Genomic DNA, 20,629 nt, shown 5'->3' on the forward strand with positions numbered 1-20,629 from the left:
TTTTCTGGTCGCAATGTTCTTGAAAGTCTTTTCCGAGAACAAGTTAACACTTCCTTCTCCTGTAGCGGAGAGGCGAAATGGGGTGTACTGATGTGCTCAGCAAGAACGACCTATCTACGAGGCCCAGGGCTACCCCAGAAACATGGAAAGATATGGGGCAAATGGTATGACTATCATGGTCTACATGTGGGCAATGTCTAAGATTCAAGTACGATTTACATTGTGCAGTGTTGTGCTTGGGTTGGCGGTGGACTTGGTTGACAGGGTACGCAAAAATCAATAAAAGTTGGTTATAAAAAAGAACACTTCCTTCTCAGCGAGGAACGAAAAGCAAGTAGAATATCTGAGTGGGTAAAGTGTTCATTTTCAGAGTACTCACTTTGTCCAGGTCAGAAGAATGAAAGACATCGCATCATTGCCCAGAGATAAACCTGTGACCTCATGGTTGTACAGAGATTTCTTCCACAGGTGCAGGCACATTTTTTACATTTTGTTTGCATAGGCACTGCTAGACATCCGACCCTCTCCCCATAGCTGGTCCTACCATTAGTTAATATCACTGTCCAACATAGTTGGAGCAGAGTGGATCTCAAGGGGGTACTTTTTTAGGTCAATCTTACCAGAAAGCTTAAGTTGTCTGGATTACTTAAGACATATTGTAGGCCTACCACGAACACAGAGGGTCTTTTACTCTGCCCATTACTTACCATTACTTACCATTGGTTTGTTTTATTGCCATTCTCATTGGCTTGCTTTTCCAACTTGTGTTTGTTCCTCCCCTGAAGAATATCCTCTTTACCTGTGTTCTTCCACTGCTCAGTTTTATGGAACTATTTTTTCTTTTTGCTTAAGAAGTCCATGAGAGTGCATCCTTTCTAGCTCTCCCCTTGTGTTCCCCACACACTCCCAAGTTGCTGTCTCCCTTATGTGCTATGTGCCCGATTGATTTCATGCCTCCTGTCCCCATGTGCTCCAGCCTCCCTACCCTCTCAGTTCCTCTGTATCTCCCCTCACTCTCCTTGACTGTTTTTCCTCCTCCCCACCATCTTCTGTTAACCCTTCATCCCTACTCACCACTGCACACCACCATGGTGCCTTCTCCCCCCACCCAAGCCTCCTTTGCTCCCCTGTGTCATTGTTTACAAAAATAAATGGCGGGCCCTGCAGTAGCAGTTTTCTTTTTGGATGTTCATTCTTCAAAAAGATCTTTTCTGTTTAACATATATTTTATTTTTAGTTTCTGCTCAAATATAATCCTCTGCCATCCTAGAAAGGTAAATGAAAAAATGGAGCCCGTGTAATGCCATATGCATCATCAGATTAGCTGCCGGGCAGGCCTTTTTCCATTGGACATGTCCCCTGTGGCAAGGAGCCCTGGAGGCTGCTACTGATGCCTCTGTCACTTTCCCCAGCTCCCCCAGGTTAAACGGCAACACACACAGGAGGCCTCAAGAGAAAGGGAGGGAGAGATGGGTGTGAGAAGTTGGCCTGGCATATGCTGTCTACTATTCAAGTGGGCACCTTGCACCAGTCCAAAAAACCCTTCTTGATGATAGGTTTAAAGACAATCTTTATTGAAAGCTATCCTAATGGTTGCTATGGAAAGCAGCCTTCAGGCTAAGTCTTGAAGGAGTGTAAAGTAGCTTGGTTTAAAAGATTATACCCTCTTGAATGTCTAAATGAAAGGCAAACCACACAAGGGATATATATAAAATAAATGTATTTATTACTAAACACTCTCTAGTAATCTCTTTATGAGATTACAGAGCAAAGTACACAATTTCAATGCAATAGAACTTCAGTAAATAGCATAATATACGTTGAGCCCTAGGGGGTACCAAACCATATATTAAGAAAGTGGTATAAGAACCCCTACTAGACACAATGCCTAGAGCCAGTAGAATTGCTGGGACCACAAGAAACCACCCAAGGTAGTGGCACAGGAAACCCACGGGTAGCACGCGCAGTGTGAGAACACAGCCGAGAGACGCCGTTAGCTTCTATGGGGAAAGTCGCAGTTGGAAATTTAAAGATATAGGACACAGGAGAAGACTTTGAGCAAACCCCTTTAGACTTAAGGGGTTCTAGGGCCAACACCCACGGGAGCACCGGAGTACTCGATTTCCTCACCCAGGGAAGCCGGGTTCATAGGTGTATTTTGGTGTCGGGAATCGTCGTTGATTTCAATGGCGATCTGCTGCAAAGTGCTGCTGCCGTCGAAGTGGAAAGTGTCCGGTGTGATTCAAGCCTGGATCGAAGATGAGAAGAACCTGAAAGCAGAGGGGACAGGGTCTGGGTCACTTGCCAGTGACCAGGGGCATGATAGACGTATGCCCATCGATGTCGGGTGGTTTCAGGTTGAAGCGGTGAAGGTTGACCCTGCAGCCACGAGGACCAGGAGGTGTCGACGATGACCAGGAGCTGGATTTGAGCTGTCTCACAAAGAATGTCGAGTGGTGCAGTGTCGGTGACTGGATTGGACCCAACAAGCTTTGTCAACGGCAACCCACGTAGAAAGAAAAGAAATGCTTCGGTGTGGACCAGCAAGGTCCGGGGGACTCACCAAGTGGTGGAGAGTCAAGGCACATCTGGAGCAACCTGGGAAGTCCAAGGAAAGTCAAAGTTGCCTTCTCAGGGACCCACAAGTCAACGGACTAGGGATCGCAAGGGTACCTCAAGCGAAAACACAAAGGGCCAGATCACGGAACACTTGTGGAATGTAGGCCAGCAATCTTCAGTGGAAAAGGTGCTCGGGGTCTGGTCTACAAATAACCCAATGCACAGCCCCAAGGAACATCAAGAAGCTGATGCACTTGCAAATGTGCATAGTGTCCAGGGGTTTTAGTTCCACGGTACCCACAAGGGTTGCGGGTCTCGGCTTTGCTGGGGACTCAGGGCGGCCTCGGGGAAGTCTGGAAATCCACCTTCTGTGTTGCAATTACTTCGGAGTCCGGTCGGAGCTTCGGAGATGCAAACCGGTCAGATGCGTCTTTGGTGCCTGCCAAGCATGGGAGTAACTCCTTTACTCCAAGGGAGATTCTTCAGTCATCCAGCATCATGCAGATTGTCAAAGTTCTAGGATTCAGTATCAGATTTTCTTTCAGGTGTAATCTTTAGTCCTGTAGTCAGGGGTTCCTTTCTTATACCCAAGGAAGGGGTTGGACATACTCTGGGGACCCACCTATGGGAGGGTTTGGAAGGAGGGGTGGCTACACCAATTTCCTTTGTCCAGTTTCACCCCAGAGCATGGGCTGGTCGCGCCTGAAACCGGTTTGAACTGGGCTATGCAAAGGGACACCAAATGTGCCCCCAGTGCAGACTTCAAAGCACTCTAGGAGTGCACCCACCCAGCCCCAATACACTAAAGCCTGTCTGGGAGGTGGTGACACCTCCCTGTGACAGGAAACCTATTGTCCAGGCCTCCCCTGCCGGAGTTTCATCCAGCAGCAGGAGGTCGGACTCGTGTCTGTGGCTGCAGCATCCATTTTGTGATGCCAGGGCTCTTTTAAACTAGTACCGGGTATACCGGTGTGTACATGTCTCTCCTTCTAGAAGGGTGGAATTCTACCGCCCCAAGCCAGAACTGGTGGGGTGGGGGTAGGATTCCAAAGTGTTTGACACCAAACACAACATGTTTCCTTGCAGCCATTCCAAAGTTAGCATTTACCGCTAGGTTATAATGCACTGAAGAGTATATGGTCTGGCTGCATCACAGAACAGCCCCAGAGAATAGGTTCCGAAGGCTGCAGAGGGGTCCTGCTCATGCATGGGCACCCTCTCACAGAAAAACCCCGCTCCCTGCCTTCAGGATTGATAAGGCCTGCCATAGGGGTGACAGATCGGTTTATATGTGTAGTGATATAAGGTAGATATAGGGAACCTATATCTAAGTAAGGGGTGCATACACCACCTTACACAGGATACAGTAGCAGACCTGTGGTGTCATTTTGGAAGGATTCCCAGGGGTGGCATAATACATGCTTCAGCCCCTGGTAGGCCTCTGGGGTACCTATGCTCTAGGTACCTAAGGTACCATTTACTAGGGACTCATAAGGGTACCCCAGTAACCGAACTGGAGCGTACCTAAAGTACTTGGAATCAATTTAGAGAGGAAGCAGCTAGGCTGGGGTCCTGGATAGCAGGATCCCAGCCAAAATAATCAAAAACCATCAGAAAAAAGTGGGGGCAACCATGCAGTAAGATTCCACCTTCCTACAATGGGTACAGAGAAAGCGATCAGAGAGGGAGATGAGAGAGATGTGAGAAAGAGGGAGCGGATGGATGGTAAGAGAGTGATAACACTAGAAGACGAAAGGAGTAGCGATGTACTGAGCAATTTCGCCAGGGTTGCTTTTGGTTCCCCAGCGCGGTTCTGAATCAGGGCCAGACTGGTCATAGCAGGCACTGGGCGTTTTCCCGGTGGGCAGGAAGGGTGGGGGCCGGTTTTGGACCGGTGGGGGCCATTTTCGGTATGGTGGCCAGTTTCCTGCAATATTTGCCCCTGTACCAAAAGCAGCAGCAGTGTTTCCCACCAGGGCCAGCCCACCCCGACACCCCCTTACCTCCCCCACGCCTCGCGGCCATTCCGACTCAATTGCCAGGGCTGGTTTGCGCTCCCACTCCAGCCCTGCCCTGAATATTGGTAGTCATAAAACTAGTCCACTATGCAAACTATTCCTAGTTTTAGGCAGCGGTTGCTTGAAAACGAAATGAAAATATGGAAATGTCTCTGCAGAGGAGCACTGGCCGCAGGAGAAGGACGCCATGGAGCACAGTGCTATTGGGAGGCTGGGAGCTCTTCATGGCGGCCATCTGCTGGACAATCTGCTGGCTCTGTGGCCAGATACAGATGCTGCACGCACATTTCATCTTTTTTCTTGGACAGTGTTTACTATATGTTTAATGTAATCCATGTATGGTATCACTCAGTGGGTGAAGTGTGAATGTGCCTTTGAGGCAGAATTACTGTCGGTCTGTGTTTGTATATTGTCAAAGTGGATGACCCTAGGGAATTGTTTACTTTCATTTTGAATTAATAAATCAGCTTAGGAAAATTAAATTCAACCAGCGCAGCAGTATAACAGGGCAGATAGGTGTCGATATTTGAACATCTGGTGACTGTGCATAAACAAATCAATGCAGCATGCCATTGGGCGCTTTCCTGATTTTTAACTTCTGGCTAGAGGCAGCTGACAGAGACATCTGACAAAGTTTGTACAATGTAGAACACCGTGGCTGAGTTACTATGCTATTATTTTACTTAGTTGCTACGGTTTGTATTGCGGACAATATCAGCTGTTTATTTACACAGCTGTTGATTTGCCTCGTTTCCAGAGCAGTGCTTCCCAAGGTTTTTAAATCACGACCCAAATTTTAGAACGACAAACGTGTGCGACCCACCTAGCTTTAATGGACAAGAGGTGGGCGATTTGTTTATGTAACTAAAACACCCTGTGGTCGCGTACTTTTATTTATAGACGGCACATGTTCTACTGAAATAGCCTCTAAATGTGCACAGAGATAGTTTTACTGGTGAAGCTATATTGCGCACATATGTGTGGAAATCGGGTTTCAGTGAAAATTTATAACATGTGCATCACTTAGTAATGTGTCTTGATTGGCTTTAATCCTATTCAAATCTGTGTTCAGAATAACAAAAAAATGCAATTAAATTTTGCATTCTTACCTGCTGAATGTGTACAGTTAATCTACAAAAAATTGACATCTCACAGTTTTCCTTTCACAGTCCCAGTACCCAGCAAGATTGTTCAAACTCAGAAGAGTTTGAAAACACCAATCCCCATGTTAGAAAATTAGCATATATTTCTAAGAAGACATAGCCTGACATTTGACCTTGATCTTTGAAGGGAAGAATTTGTGATAAAATAAACACTGTATTTAAAGGCATCCCTTTTTTTGTTGCTTGGACTTTTACAACCCCCAAACATTGGCCAATTTTTGGGGGTTGTGAAAGTCCAACAGTTTGAGAAACAATGTCCTACAGTAACTTCCAGGCAGTCCTGTGTTTAGGTAGAGCGTGAGCCAGCATACACGCGCTGCTCTGTGAAGAGCTGTAGTAGTTCAGTGCGGAGAGAAGCTTCACCCACTCCCCCACCCTTATTTTTCATTGGCTTGTGTTTGTCCTTTGTAATTGCTGTGTTCTGATTCATTATGAGACTTGTTAGTCCCTCCTTAGTACAGCCATGTCGTCATTTGTATCCTCCTGTGGCTATGTGCCCCTTTACTTAGTTGTTACATGGGCATGTACTATTTCCTTTATTAAGCAGCTGGAGCCCTCCTCATGACACGGACCAGGTAGAGGGGCACACGTAGCGTCACACAGCTTTTCCAACAACATAGGGGGATGTGGGATCTGGAACCTCGCAACACAAAATGTTTTGGTGCCTTCTACCCCCCTCCCGTTGTTGTGCCCTCTTCCCTCCTCCACCCTCCCTCCCGTTGTCTGTGCCTTCTTTTCCCCTTAGTAGTCCATGCCTTCTCCTCTCCTACCCCACCGCCCGCCCGCCCTCCCGTTGTCCATGCTTCTTCCGCACTCCATCTCTACAGATGTCTGTGCCTTCTCCCCCCTGCCCACACTCCTGTTGTCCTTGATGCCAAGTTGCCAACCCTTTGCAATGCAATAGTTCTCCCGTAAATTAGAGACCTATTGCATTGCAAATGCTTGTTAAAATAGAGTGCACTGCAAATGTCCTGTACGCATTGTGAATACAGAACACACGGGCGCGCCACTGCCAGGTCTGCGCCCTATATATATATACAGTACCACAGGAAGTTGCATAATTTGCCTTTCCATGCCCCATATTTAGATATCCCTGCTGCATAATTCAGTCCTCCCTTTTCACACAATGCCAGTGGCCCTGACAAAGAAATATCTCTATATAGTGGCCTGGAGGCAGGCGTTTTTATGATGAAGCACACGTTTCAAGGGGACCTATGACATTTTTTCTATATTTCACAATCCCCTGTGAATTATTAATTTTCGATCACTGCGTTTTGTGCAATGAAACAAATCGAGCATTTAACGTGTGTCGTTTATATATTTTTATAGCCACATGGTTTATAGTTTAGTGTGTTTGTGTTGAATTATTATTTACTACTATAGTTATTGAAATAGAATAATCCAGCTTTCTATCACCCTTGGTGCCCAAGTTATCCAAGAAGTTGTAAAACAACGCAGCCACAGCTTTCCCTTGCGACAACATGTGTCATTAAAAAAAGGGATTCAAACCATTAACATGGTACAAAGTACAGTGCTGGATCACAGATATACCATGTCTCCGGTTTCGGACAATACACAGTATATTTTGCTGTGGGATGAAACAGGTCTCCTGTCATTTGTAGCCCAACTCCACCTGATGGTGCTTTTTAATCTGGTTATGTGAAACACCAAGGCGTGGCTCTGTGAGTAAGTCAGTTTACAACATGCCCTTGTGTATGAAAAGTAAACCTGCTGTGGAAAAATGCAATAAAGAAACTGCATTAAAATGTTAACTATCCATTTACGAGAGACCCGATAGAGTCTGAAGGAAACCAAAAGATATTGTATTGCACCTATATACAACATTGCCAATTGAAAATGTATGTAATAATGTATAGCATATCACCCCATACTTTTACAGTTTGTAAGCAATGTAAATAACAGATTTTACAATTACCAAATTGAGATGCACTGAAATTACCAACCACACATGTGAGGAAATCTGAGTTGACCGTAACAAGATTCGAACTCAACCTCTGATCACTGCATGTGTCATGAAGTCGTCCTCCATATCCAGGCTGGTGCTTTATATGTGTAGAACATTTGCTCAAGAATACAAAACAGGATGGAAGGGTCCGAGGGAAAAAGTTTAAAGACCAGTAAGGATCCCCCAATTTACATATACAAAACAATAAAGTCTGATGTAACCTTACCAAGTGTATGAATGTCAACTGAACACTGCTGACAAACACCGCCAGCGGCTGATATTAGTAAGCCTTATCTGGTTACTCATGAACAGAAAAGCTTTAAGTTAAAAAACCACACTTACTGTCTTTGATCGTAAAATTGTAAGAAATATAGGCTGCTCAAATGTAGGAAGCACTATATCGGTGACATTCCCAATGCCAATAGCTCAAACTCGTGTAAATGCGAGTCCTATTGCATTGCAAATGCTTGTTTTAGTCTGTAGTAGTTTGCATGATGATGATTGTATTTGTCATGGGAATCTCAAACTACATGAACAGTATTCTAGGCACTTCATGTGTAATACCTCTGAGTAAAACTCACCCTCATGACAAAGAGCCTATTAAGAGGTATCCAGTTATTTGCTTTTCTTTCATTTGTGCAGCATCCGCATTATGATAGCACAGAACCAAGATATATATATATTACATTTTATCCTCAACAGCATTTCTGCAAAGTTGCCAATTTAAAATATTTTGTGCCTTGGTTTGGAGTCTAGCATTTTAAGAGTACACACAATACTGCTTTTTATTAAGCATTACTCACAAAGCAGTACTCCTGTTTCAATCATGACCTGCACAGTGTTGCTGCTTAGTGATTATAGCCACATTGTGGGCCTGATTCACAAAGGCAACTTACACTTTTGAGAAATGTACTCTGTTGACTCAGTTTACTAGCTTTGGGTATTCACTAGCAGCTATGAGAGTAAATTAACTACAAAAGTGTAAGTTACATGTCTCCATTCCTTCCATACAATTGCCTTACTCTTGCCTGAGTGGGTGACACCCCTCCCTGAACCAACCCCTTCCTGAACCTTCCTAAACCTCTCTTACTCCTAACTAATCCCATACAGTATTGTAAAAAGACTGATGCTTTTCTTCAGCCAGTCATGCATATCTCTCCAAGATTTGCTACTAAAACGTATACTTACATGTGCGAAGACTCTGCGGGGCCGATTCACAGAACTAATTTACGACAAAATCCTAAATTTACTACTTTTGGTATTCACAGAAGGCATTTAGTAGTCTTAAATTAGGATTTTGTCTTAAATTAGGTTCTGTCTTAAGTTAGGATTTTGTTTTAAGTTAGGATTTTGTCTTAAATTAGGATTCTGTCTTAAGTTAAACATAAGACAAACTTAAGTTTAACTTAAGACAAAATCCTAATTTAAGACAAAATCCTACTTACCCGTTCCCTCCTTTTCATCTGTGTAGCAATTACTGTGTTAGATCTAATTTTTTGCCAGTATAAATCCAGAACCTCAAAGTACCTTTGGAGTGTTGGGGCTCAGACAAGCAGAAGGTTCATGAAGATTGTTATGCAACTGTTACCTTGGTTACAAGAATCACTTCCTTTGTTTTTCAGGGTTCCGGCCAATCACGCTGCTGCACTTCTCTCGTATCACTTCCTCAAGTGTGAATGTGTCCTGGACCGATCCCTCACCTCCTGCAGACCATTTCCTCCTCAGCTACAACCCCAAAGAGCACGGGGAGGCCCTGCAGGTCACAGTGGACGCCTCCCAGAGACACAACATTCTCACAGGCCTACGACCTTCCACGGAGTACATGGTGGCACTGGTGGCCGTGCATGGGGTAGTCACCTCAGAGCCCGTGGTGGGCTCAGTCACAACAGGTAAGCAAAGAATGACCTTGGTCTTTGCGAATCAAGGGTCTGCTATTGGCACAAGAAGTAAATGCCAGGATGGAACATCTATGCGTTGTTTTCCGGTTAACTAGCTTGGCCATCAAACTGCCCAGTCCATATTAAAAGGGAATCTGAACTCTGCATGGATCTATCAGTGCACCTCAATCCTGTGCTACAGGTTCAGCTTCTTCAGTATTGAGTCCAATGCAGCCCTCTGTCAATGCACCTCAGTCATGCAGCGCATGGCCCATGGTTTTCGACTCTTAGCTCTATCTCTGCTATTCCATGCTAGTCACTGGAGCAATCCTACAATTTACCCATATAAACACCACAGCATAACCACGTGGCACTCATGCGTCTACATGCAAAGACCTCTTTGAAGAGATTGCCACAGTGGACCCCACCCAGTGACCCTCATTAGAATAACTTTGGCAGACAGTAATACTGAAAGGCCACTACCTCACCAACCATTAATTTAATCATGATCAAGAAGTAAACATTCCACCCATTCAGTACCAAGCTATATTGCCAGAGTGGAGGGGCGATTATAGAAAGTAAAATGGGATTCGATTATTCATTCTAGTGCTGTAGGGGTTGCAACCTATCAAGCGCTTCACCTCCCACCCTCACATGTGCATGGGGTAGGTCTGTCTACAGTCTGAGTCATGACCTGGATGGTGCTTATCTGCTTTTGTTAGCCGTCGGGGACTTGAGAAGAGCTTGGGGAGTGAATGCCGGCTCAACATTTTGAACTCGTTTGGCCTAGCAGGAGGATATGAAATTGTAGAAGTTTCTGATTAGGCTGCAAAGCTTGATTGGTCTTCTCCTACTTTCCTCGCTTGTGAGGTGTATTTGTACAGCAATAGGCAATATCCCTGTCTTTAAAAAGGTGCATGACTACTTGTTATGTCACCATCTCACATCCCATTCCTGTTCATTTGCCATTATTCTTTTCCTTTGACAGTTTCTTTGCCTAGCACATGTTACAATATGGAGAACTGAGCCTTCTCACATACCCTCCTTCTTTTGGTCTATATGCACCCAGTTCAGTACTGCCCCTTTGGTTGAGATGGGGTTATGCAGCTGCCATTATGTTTTAGTCTTCCTGGCCCCTACAGCAAAATTGGACTACTTAAACCACAGACCACCCAGCTAGCTAACTGCTTCTAACATAATGTAGACCATGAAGGCTGACACAGGATCTGCAGAGTGAATTATAACCACCAGCTTAGTCCAATTATATTGTCTGTGCCTTTCTCCCATTGCACTGATAGGGTTTGCACCACAAGACAAGATAAAAGCACCTCTTTAATCACTCATGTGCAACACTATTAATCCTCCAGCATAAGATCACAGCATATAAAACACCCATGCACTCCCCCATGGTGTATCGTGCTACCCTTCTGAAAATGTGCAGCTGTGTCCCACAAGCAAATGTGAAGCACTGTATAAATGCTACAGTACAATACAATGTCTTCAGCTTCTGCTATCGATATCCTAATGAACTTGATTGATCCTTCTTGGTTTCTTGTGCAACTGGATCCTGCAGGGATGGATCCACCAAGGGACCTTGTCGTGGGCAACGTGACAGAGGAGTCGGCCACTATCACCTGGAGCCCTCCCATAACTTCCTTTGACCACTACCGCTTGTCCTTCCAGTCAGCTCAAGGTAAGCCCACAGTGTATAACTCTTTCTATGTCCAGTATTTCTAAGTGTCAGCAAACATCGTCATCTCTTTCTACTACAAACCTGCGTAGCAGTGGTTCTTAACCAGTAGGCTGCAGAGCCCTAGAGAGCACCAACGCCTTTTCAGGTGGTCTATGATTGTTTATAAAATTAAACAATAGTAAATATTAAAGTATACAATTACAAAAAAAGGAAAATTGAAAGTTATCATTTTTAACATGCTTTTTACTTTGGAAAGAGTTTGAAATTAGAGGCTCCTGCAAAGTGGGGTTTGCCTATTTAATCCCCCTGCATTGTTCACTTATGATACCTGGTTTTTGGTCTTTTACGGAGAGTGAGCCTCACTACCAGAGTCTCCCTCACTGTGAATTTATGGTAAATGAACTGAATGTGCTAAACAACAGTGTCTGTCTTTCGAGATAAGGTTGCTGCTGCCCAACTAGGGCTAGAGGCTCTGGGCTGGTTATATGTGAACATGTGTGCAGACACATGTGCTAGTATGTGGCTGCTTGTGTGACTATCATCTTGCACAGCCTGGTATCTGGGCACAGGTAGTCTATCACAGAAGAGACTTTCCAAGGGGTGTTACTGACCTGGCGTAGGCCTTATGATGTAAGTGGACATTTATAGTGTAAGTCCATAGTGCTTACTAAAGGTCTAGTGTACTTACACTATATTATACAATATAAGAGAAATCTGCACTAAGGTACAGTTTTGCCCCACTTAGGCCTATAGGGTCCAGTGAGGTATCTGTCTAGCAGTAAACATGTACCTGAGTAGATTTCTAGTCCCTGACATCATACCTGCACTCCTTATAGCAATTTAAGGATTATCATACTTACTTGGCTCATCTCATAATCAGATTCCAGGTCTTTGCCTGAGTTGCTTACTCTACTCTCTAGCAGGATGATCAAAGGCCTCTCCACACAATAAAGCCATTAGCAGTGCTAGACCCAGTTCCTGGGACAGGAAAATATGGGGTGGAAATCTGCATCTGTTAATTTGTGTGTCACATTGCACGTAGGCTGGGCGACCGGGACCACGGAAACCAAGGAGGATGGCAGACCTCTGGAGCCAACACAGGAGAGCTCACCTATGAAGTACTAGTGGGGTTGGGGAATTAGGTAGATGTGCCAGCTGGGGGCAGAGCCTAGGGTCTTAGAGAAACTCTTTCCACAGACAAATTGAAGTTGCCATATTGGATTGTCCCAAAATGATGTGCAGGAGGCTTGGGACAGGGGTGGAGGGATAATTTGTAATTCTAGGATTAACCATGGGTTCCTGACTTCCAGAACTTTCCTCCCCACTTAAAAACCCCCTACACAAGTGAGAGATAGAGGAGAAGACGCTGGAACTGGGAATCACTACAGCAAAAGAACTCCCAGCTGGAAGGAGAATCCACCTGATGCCCTGCGAGGATGGACTATGGAACTTTCACTTCAGGTGACCCCCAGGACTAGGATGGGTCTTTACAGGGCTGGTGGCTTTGTCACCCTTATGCCCCTGAGTAACAGGAATTTGCTCTCCTGGAGACCCCAAGGGTTTTCCTGGGCTACTTTGGTCTAACCCTTGACTCCGCTGACACCCAGCTGCCCTTCAAGAATCCAGGAAGCTTTAACACCTGGGAAGTGTTCAGGGAGGGTGTTCTGCTGCTGGATGTGGAGTGGCTGTGGAAGATGCACCCCAAGCAGGAAAGAGCACCTGGAGTCCAGGCAGAAGACAGGCCTGGCAGAGAAAGCAGTAAAAATCCAATCCTCCATGAAAAGAGCCCCTTTTACAGGGCAGGATGCCTAAAGAAAATCGTCCTGGTGGCTAGGACATGCCGCTAGGAGCAAAATGAGCCGAAGATTGTCGAAATCAGCCCTACTGGGCTGGGAAATAGAGACAAAGCCTGGTGCCTTGGGAGACAAGGTGGCAAACAAAACCACAAGGTGCTTCACTGCATCCTCAACAAATTTCTCCATGGAGGGGCAAGCCCCCAGGAACCAGTGCATTCCCAATATTTTCAAAATTAACAGTGAAGGGAAGTGTGTGCAGCCCCGACCATCTTTCGGCCGTAGCGATACCATCCCCAGTGCTGTATGGAATTCAGGAGTTTCAGGGAACCCCATCCCAGTGGTACACAAGAGGACAAAGGAGGCATCAAGGAAAGTTCCCTCACACTCTGGCTTTCCCAGGCTAGCTGCCCCCTGCTGTCCGCCTGTGCTGCCTCCTGCTCTCCGCCAGAAACTGGGGGTAGTGGGGGAAGAGCAGCACCTACAGCGACCCACCCATGAGGACTCGGGCAGGAGAAGCGGATTTTGCTAGCTTCTGCGCCTGCACCAGGAATAGTGTTGACCAGGTGGGGAGCTGGCTGGGAAGGGGGAGAGTGGGCTCCCTACGCTTCCCCAACAAAATGAAGAGTTCTCACCCAGGTGCCCAGTGGGCAAACACACCCAGTGAAAACCCTTTTTTTGAACGCTGCGGGCCGCAAAGAGAAGCAGCTAAATGTGTAAGAAAACTGCTCAACTAATATGCATGCCGCAGGCCAGGGATTGCTCCATAAGCCCTCGCTCAGGCTAGAAATTAGCCTATGGCCATGGGCGGATCACTTAAACAATATCGATGACAAAAATGTAGAACTACCATAATATCGAGTAAAAAATATAGAATGCCAAAATGACAACTTCCTATCTCCAAACAAGTAAGTACAAAAATATCTAATCAAAAATATCGATGTAAAAAAAATATAGTTAGTCGAATTTTTTTAAATGCTTTAAAGTAATTAAAAAATAAAGAAATAATAAATATAATTAACTTAAGCATACTTCAAATACTTAAATAACCTTAAAATTAATATATAATTATTGTACGTTTAAAAAAAAAACATACAAATTGATTTATTAATACATATATATATATGAACGTAATAATAATAAAAAGTATAAGATATTTTTACCGTAGGATAGCGGAAAGGGTCAAATTTACTATTACCACTCCAGTGAGTGTAACAGTAGAGAAAGCGTTGGATAGCGTAGGGGTAAAAATGACTATTCCCTCTCCAGAGAGTGCAACAGTAGGGAAAGCATTGGATAGTCAGGGGTAAAAATTACTATTCCCACTCCAGAGAGTGCAACAGTAGGGAAAAAAATGGATGGCGGGAGGTTAAAAATTACTATTCCCACTTCAGAGAGTGCAACAGTAGGGAAAGCATTGGATAACGTAGGGGTAAAAACTATTATTCCCACTCCGGAAAGTGCAACAGTAGTGAAAGTGTTGGATAGCGTAGAGGTAAAAATTACTATTCCCCCTCAAGAGAGTGCAACAGTAGGGAAAGCGTTGGATAGCGTAGGGGTAAAAATTACTATTCCCACTCCAGAGAGTGCAACAGTAGGGAAAGCGTTGGATAGCGTAGGGGTAAAAATTACTATTCTCACTCCAGAGAGTGCAACAGTAGGGAAAGCGTTGGATAGCGGGAGGGTAAAAATTACTATTCCCACTCCAGAGAGTGAAACAGTACGGAAGGCATTGGATAGCGGGAGGGTAGAAATGACTATTCCCACTCCAGAGAGTGCAACAGTAGAAAAAGCGTTGGATATCGTAGGGGTAAAAATTACTGTTCCCACTCCAGTGAGTGCAACTGTAGGGAAAGCGTTGGATAGCGTAGGCGTAAAAATTACTATTCCCACTCCAGAGAGTACAACAATAGGGAAAGCGATGGATAGCGAAGGGGTAAAAATTACTGTTCTCACTCCAGTGAGTGCAACAGTAGGGAAAGCGTTGGATAGCGGGAGGGTAAAATTACTATTCCCACTCCAGAGAGTGCAACAGTAGGAAAAGTGTTGGATAGCGTAGAGGTAAAAATTACTATTCCCACTCCAGAGAGTGCAGCAGTAGGGAAAGCGTTGGATAGCGGGAGGGTAAAAATTACTATTCCCACTCCAGAGAGTGCAACAGTAGGGAACGCGTTGGATAGCGTAGGGATAAAAATTACTATTCCCACTCCAGAGAGTGCAACAGTAGGGAAAGCGTTGGATAGCGAAGTGGTAAAAATTACTATTCCCACTCCAGAGAGTGTAACAGTAGGGAAAACGTTGAATAGCGTAAGGGTTAAATTTACTATTTCCACTCCAGTGAGTGCAACAGTAGGGAAAGTAAATAATTCATATATTAATTAAAAAAATATTAATACCAATTACAAATTAATTAAAAATAATTACCAATTTAATATAATATAATAATTAATCAATTAAAAATACAAATAAAACATTACCAATTTACAATTAATTAATTAGCATTTGAAAAACAATTAACAATTAATTAAAAATAAATACCAATAAATACATTTTAAAAATGTAATTAATTACAATTAAATTACTTCCCACCCCATTCCCCCATAAACCCACAACCCGCAACAGAAAATAAATTAGAAAAAATTAACATCATTATCAATTAATCTACTATTCTATTCGATATTTTTGTAGTCTATATTCTGTCCATTCAATATTGTGTCCATACTATATTTTTAATTCGATATTAATGCAAATCGATATTTAAAACTCGCTATTTTGAGTGTATACCGCCATGGGCCTATTTGCAGTACCCCATGAAGGAAAAAGGATACCACCAATGTTTTAGTGGATACAAAAAAGAGAATCTCTCTGACCGATAATTACGCGTGTACGCGTAAGCCGCTTGCGGCTTGATGCTGGAACTAATCATGGCTCCGTAATTTCAACACAGGAGGACGACTGTTCACCTCTACTAGTGTGAAACAATACTTTGAACTTTATTGCATAGATCACATGTGAAGGAATTGTGAATGAGAATAGCGTTGGTAGACAGAGTGAGGTACAAATTGTTTTTCGGCCCTGAGAAAGCCCATATGGGGCGAAACGCGCGTCGGCTGTGAAAAACCTTGTTTTAAAAAGAATTAAAAATGTATTTGTGTCTACACTACGTGACTACTTTGGATTAAGAAATCGTATCTTGGCATGCGATTTGCACATGGATGAAAGAAACTATTGATGATGTACACTGATGTGATTCTCTTTTTTGTATATGGATGTGACATTCTATAACACCTTCGGTGGGCGGATTGTCCATGGTTAATGCTTGAGGAGGATAAGCATTTTCATACCATAGTTGCACTAAGAAATTGGTGTATGTTCGTAAATATTGTTCGTGAATTACAAGGAGACAAATGCTGATGTGCAGATCGAATATAGCAAATCCCTCCTTCTTTTTGTAAAAATGTTTTAGTGGATGTTTGGGGGATGCAGAGCATGCAGAAGCCCCTAGAATGGTTCCTCAGGAAACTCACCTTAGGTCTCCCAGGTTACACGATACATAACCTGGAAAGGCTGTTTTGTACATGAACTTGGGGTGGAAGAGACCATCAGTTAGTTAGCTGGTTGGTGCTATTAATTGTGTGAGGCGATGGCTTTGGCCCATCAAATCCCCTCATATTTTTTGCTTTTTAATCACCTGGTTTTGACCTTTTACTGTGGTGAGCCTCACCACTGGTGACTTACCCACGGTAAACTCATGGTAGATGGGCTGCATGTGTTTACCACCAGTGTCCGCCTTGTAAGATGAGGACGATGCGATGCAGCATAAGTAAGGGGCACTTGGCAGGTTACATATGAACACATTTGCACACGTGTGAGGGCTGCGCATGGGAGAACACTGTTGTGTGCAATCCAGTGACTGCGCACAGGTAGCCTGGCACAGAGGGAACTTTGCAGGATTGGAGAATGACCTAGTGTAGGCCTCATAATGTTAGTGTACACTCATAAGGAAAGGCAGTGTGGTTTACTGTCTTGTTTGCAGTGACACTCCATTATACACCTATGGGGAAGACTGCCTTAGAGTGCAGCTTTGCTTGCCTTTGGCCTACGGAGACTAGTGGAATATTGAACTGGGGTGGAATCTGTATGCCAAACCCAAATATCAGAGTTCCAAGAAGATGTCTGTACAGCTTATCTGTCACCCAGGATTGTCATATGTCTCTGCCTCAGCTCAGGATCGGTGCCCAGGTCTTTTTTCACCCTGCTATGCCAAGTTAATTACATTTCTCTCCAGCAGCAGGACCAAAGGCCTCCCCACATTAAGGGGGCAATTAACAGTGCTTCACTCAACTCCTGAGCAGGAAAGGGATGTAGAGGAAGGATTTGCATCAATCAATCAGCTGTCACACTGTACCAGGGATGGGCCAGTCCAGCCCACTGACTAAAAGAGGGAGTTACCTCTGGAGCCAACACAGAATGGGGCTCCCTTTGAATATTTGGTGGGAAAGGCACTGGCAGTGATGTCGGCAAGGAGTAGAGCTGAGGCCCCTAGAACAGATGTGACTAGTGACTGCTGGGTGACAGCATTTTGATATGTTCCATCGGGCTGTGCAGGTATTTTGGAACAAGGACAGAGAGGTGATGTAGCACCTCAGAATAGGCCAGAGGTGCCTCACTTCTGGACCTTTTGCCCCCACTTAAAAGGTCTGGTACAAGAGGCAGAGCTATCTCTTGGTTGTGGTTTTCTGCTGGACACTGAGACTGGAGACGGCAGCCATGGACATTTGGAAGAAGGAAACCCCAATCCTCATCTGGTCTATGGACTCTAACTTCAGTTGGCCCCAGGGCCAGTGGAGTTCTCCCCAGGACCAGGGGAGCTGGTCCCCTTACACCTGAGGACTAGTTGGGGGAAGAGTGGGCTTCTGCACCAAGGAGAAGACGAGCTCCAGAGCAAAGAAAAGACAAAGGCTGGTGAAGGGAGCCAGTGGAAATAGCTTTCTGCAGAGTATGCAATTTTAGAGACCGGGAGACCAGATGACAGGGCTCCAGGTAGCTAGGGCTCGCCGCCAGGAGCAAAATGAGCCCAGGATCACCCAAATCAGTAAAACGGGACCCGAGTTATGACATGTGAAAGGGTGGTGACCTTTGACATTGTACTCAGATGGCGCTTTGCTGGTTCATCACCTTCTTCCCGCATATTTCATCCCGCATACCTTCAGGCCGCATACCATAATCACGAAAGTACTATCAGGCCGCAAAATGTTAAAACGCATGCCATTTTTTCTTATATGCTTTTACCACGCATGCTTTTATAACGAAATTCGTTCTAAAAGCATGAATGGTAAAAGCATATGTTTTTAATATTGAAGTGTAAGGTAAGTATATGGTTTTAGTTTGGGGGTGTAGGGGTATATGTTTTAGGGGTTTAAGAGTATTTTAAGGCTGTGTTTGGGGGTGTTGGCGTATATGTTTTAGGGGTACAGGGGTATTTTTAGGGTTTAGGGATAGGTTTGGGTTTGGGGTATAGGGGTATTTTTAGGGTTCAGGGATAGGTTTGTGTTTTGTGGTACAGGGGTATTTTTAGGGTTCAGGGGTAGGTTTGGTTTTTGGGTACAGGGGTATTTTTAGGGTTCAGGGGTAGGTTTGGTTTTTGGGGTAGAGGGATATTTTTAGGGTTCAGGGATAGGTTTGGGTTTGTGGGTATAGGGGTATTTTTAGGGTTCAGGGATAGGTTTGGGTTTTGGGGTACAGGGGTATATTTAGGGTTCAGGGAAAGGTTTGAGTTTTGGGTTACAGGGGTATTTTAGCAAGCGCTCAGTTGGGTTGTCCCCTGAGGCGAAAAGCCGGGGGTAGACGCTGTTTGTTTCTCTATTGAGCTTTGCTGATTTTTAAAACTGTACCTTGAATCCTGTGAAAGCACTCTTGCACTTTAGGGCATCACGGAGCGGATCTAGCACTCACGTGACCCCTCACACCGGCGTCCTTCGCTGCTGGCCACGCCCACCGCTAGGCCACGCCCCCTTCCCGCCCTTCATAAGCGCAGACTCGCAAGCGCTCGGTTGGGTTGTCCCCTGAGGCGAAAAGCCGGGGGTAGACGCTGTTTGTTTCTCTATTGAGCTTTGCTGATTTTTAAAACTGTACCTTGAATCCTGTGAAAGCACTCTTGCACTTTAGGGCATCACGGAGTGGATCTAGCGCTCACGTGACCCCTCACACCGGCGTCCTTCGCCACTGGCCACGCCCACCGCTAGGCCACGCCCCCTTCCCGCCCTTGAGGCCTCCTATTTCAAATGTGCATCTACAGAACGCGCAGCGGACAAGCGCAGCGGGCGCGCCGTTTGCGCGCCGAAGGCGCGCCTAAGGCAAGCCCGTCTGCGCCCGTCCCCGGCCGGACGGGGCTAGGGGCACGACTCCATGCCAATTTTATCTCATACTCCTCTGAGGAGCTTACCACCCTCCAAGGCCATTGGCCACTCTCAGATTCCGTCCGTAGGCACATTATCTCACTACGGCTTGTCCCTTCTTCCACTCCTACACTGCCGTCCTCTCTGCCCGCCTCTCCCCCACAATGCCCTCCCCCACCCCACCCTCTTCCTCCTACTCCGTCGCTATCTATTCTCTTACTTAACACCAGGTCAGCGGTCAAGCACCATCATGAGCTCTTTGTCCTGCTCGATTCTGAGAAGCCTGACTTACTGCTCTTGACCGAAACCTGGTTCTGTGATTCTTCCCTTCCCGTTCTCTTGGCTACCCTCCCCCCCTCCTACGTGGCCTTATGTGCCGATCGCCCGGCAGGCAGGGTTGGCGGTAGTGTGGCGATAATCGCTCGGTCGGAACTAAATTTTCAAACCATCCCCCCCCCCCCCATTCCTTCCACTGAATTCCTTACAGTCCGCTCCCTCGCCTTCTCCCCCCCATCACCTGTCTCCTAATGTACCGCCCTCCCCAGTCTTCGCCTCTGTTCTTGCCGGCATTCCAAGACCTACTGGCCAACATGGTGGTCAATTATGCATCGGTCTTGGTACTAGGGGATTTCAATTACTGGCCCTCGGACCCTTCTGAGTGCACTGCCTCGAAAGAATTCACTGAGTCTCTCACATCTCTGAATTTTGTGTCGCACATCTCTGTCCCCACTCACTCTCATGGTCATATACTCGACCAGGTCTGGTCCCTCAACCTTCCAGTCTCCCCGGTGACGGTTTCCCCCTGTCCTTGGTCCGATCATGCCCTTATTTCTTTCTCCATCTCTCTCAACCCGGTATCCAAAGTCCCCCACGCCAAAAAACACCTGGGCGCGGAATTGGAACAGAGTTGATTTTCCCACACTGACTTCTCACCTCCAGAACTCTACCCCGACCCTCTCTGGTCTTCCGTCCGACTCTCAAGCCAACACTATCAATACTTGGTTGGCTAGAGGTTGTGACTCAGTGGCTCCCCTGCGTCGCATTTCCATCCGGCGACCCAAGGAGTCTAATAGGTGGTTCAATGACCGCCTAAAAGAACTAAAACTGTCCGTTCGACAGGCAGAAAGGCACTGGAGAAAAAATTACTGTCCCTCACTCAAAA

General features: G+C 45.5%; 1 protein-coding gene across 2 annotated transcripts in view; it reads left to right on the top strand.

Annotated features, from left to right (window-relative positions):
- Positions 1 to 20,629, top strand: part of TNR (tenascin R) — a 761,475-nt gene that overhangs the window by 659,854 nt on the left and 80,992 nt on the right. For both annotated transcript variants that reach the window (XM_086956605.1, XM_086956613.1), the window contains exons 12-13: positions 9,329 to 9,595; positions 11,157 to 11,276. In XM_086956605.1, coding sequence (XP_086812731.1) covers positions 9,329 to 9,595; positions 11,157 to 11,276 — 387 coding nt within the window. The remainder of the gene's footprint in view (positions 1 to 9,328; positions 9,596 to 11,156; positions 11,277 to 20,629) is intronic.

This window comes from Lissotriton vulgaris, chromosome 1_1, assembly GCF_964263255.1.
Source record: "Lissotriton vulgaris chromosome 1_1, aLisVul1.2, whole genome shotgun sequence".
In the NCBI taxonomy this organism is placed as follows: Eukaryota; Metazoa; Chordata; class Amphibia; order Caudata; family Salamandridae; genus Lissotriton; species Lissotriton vulgaris.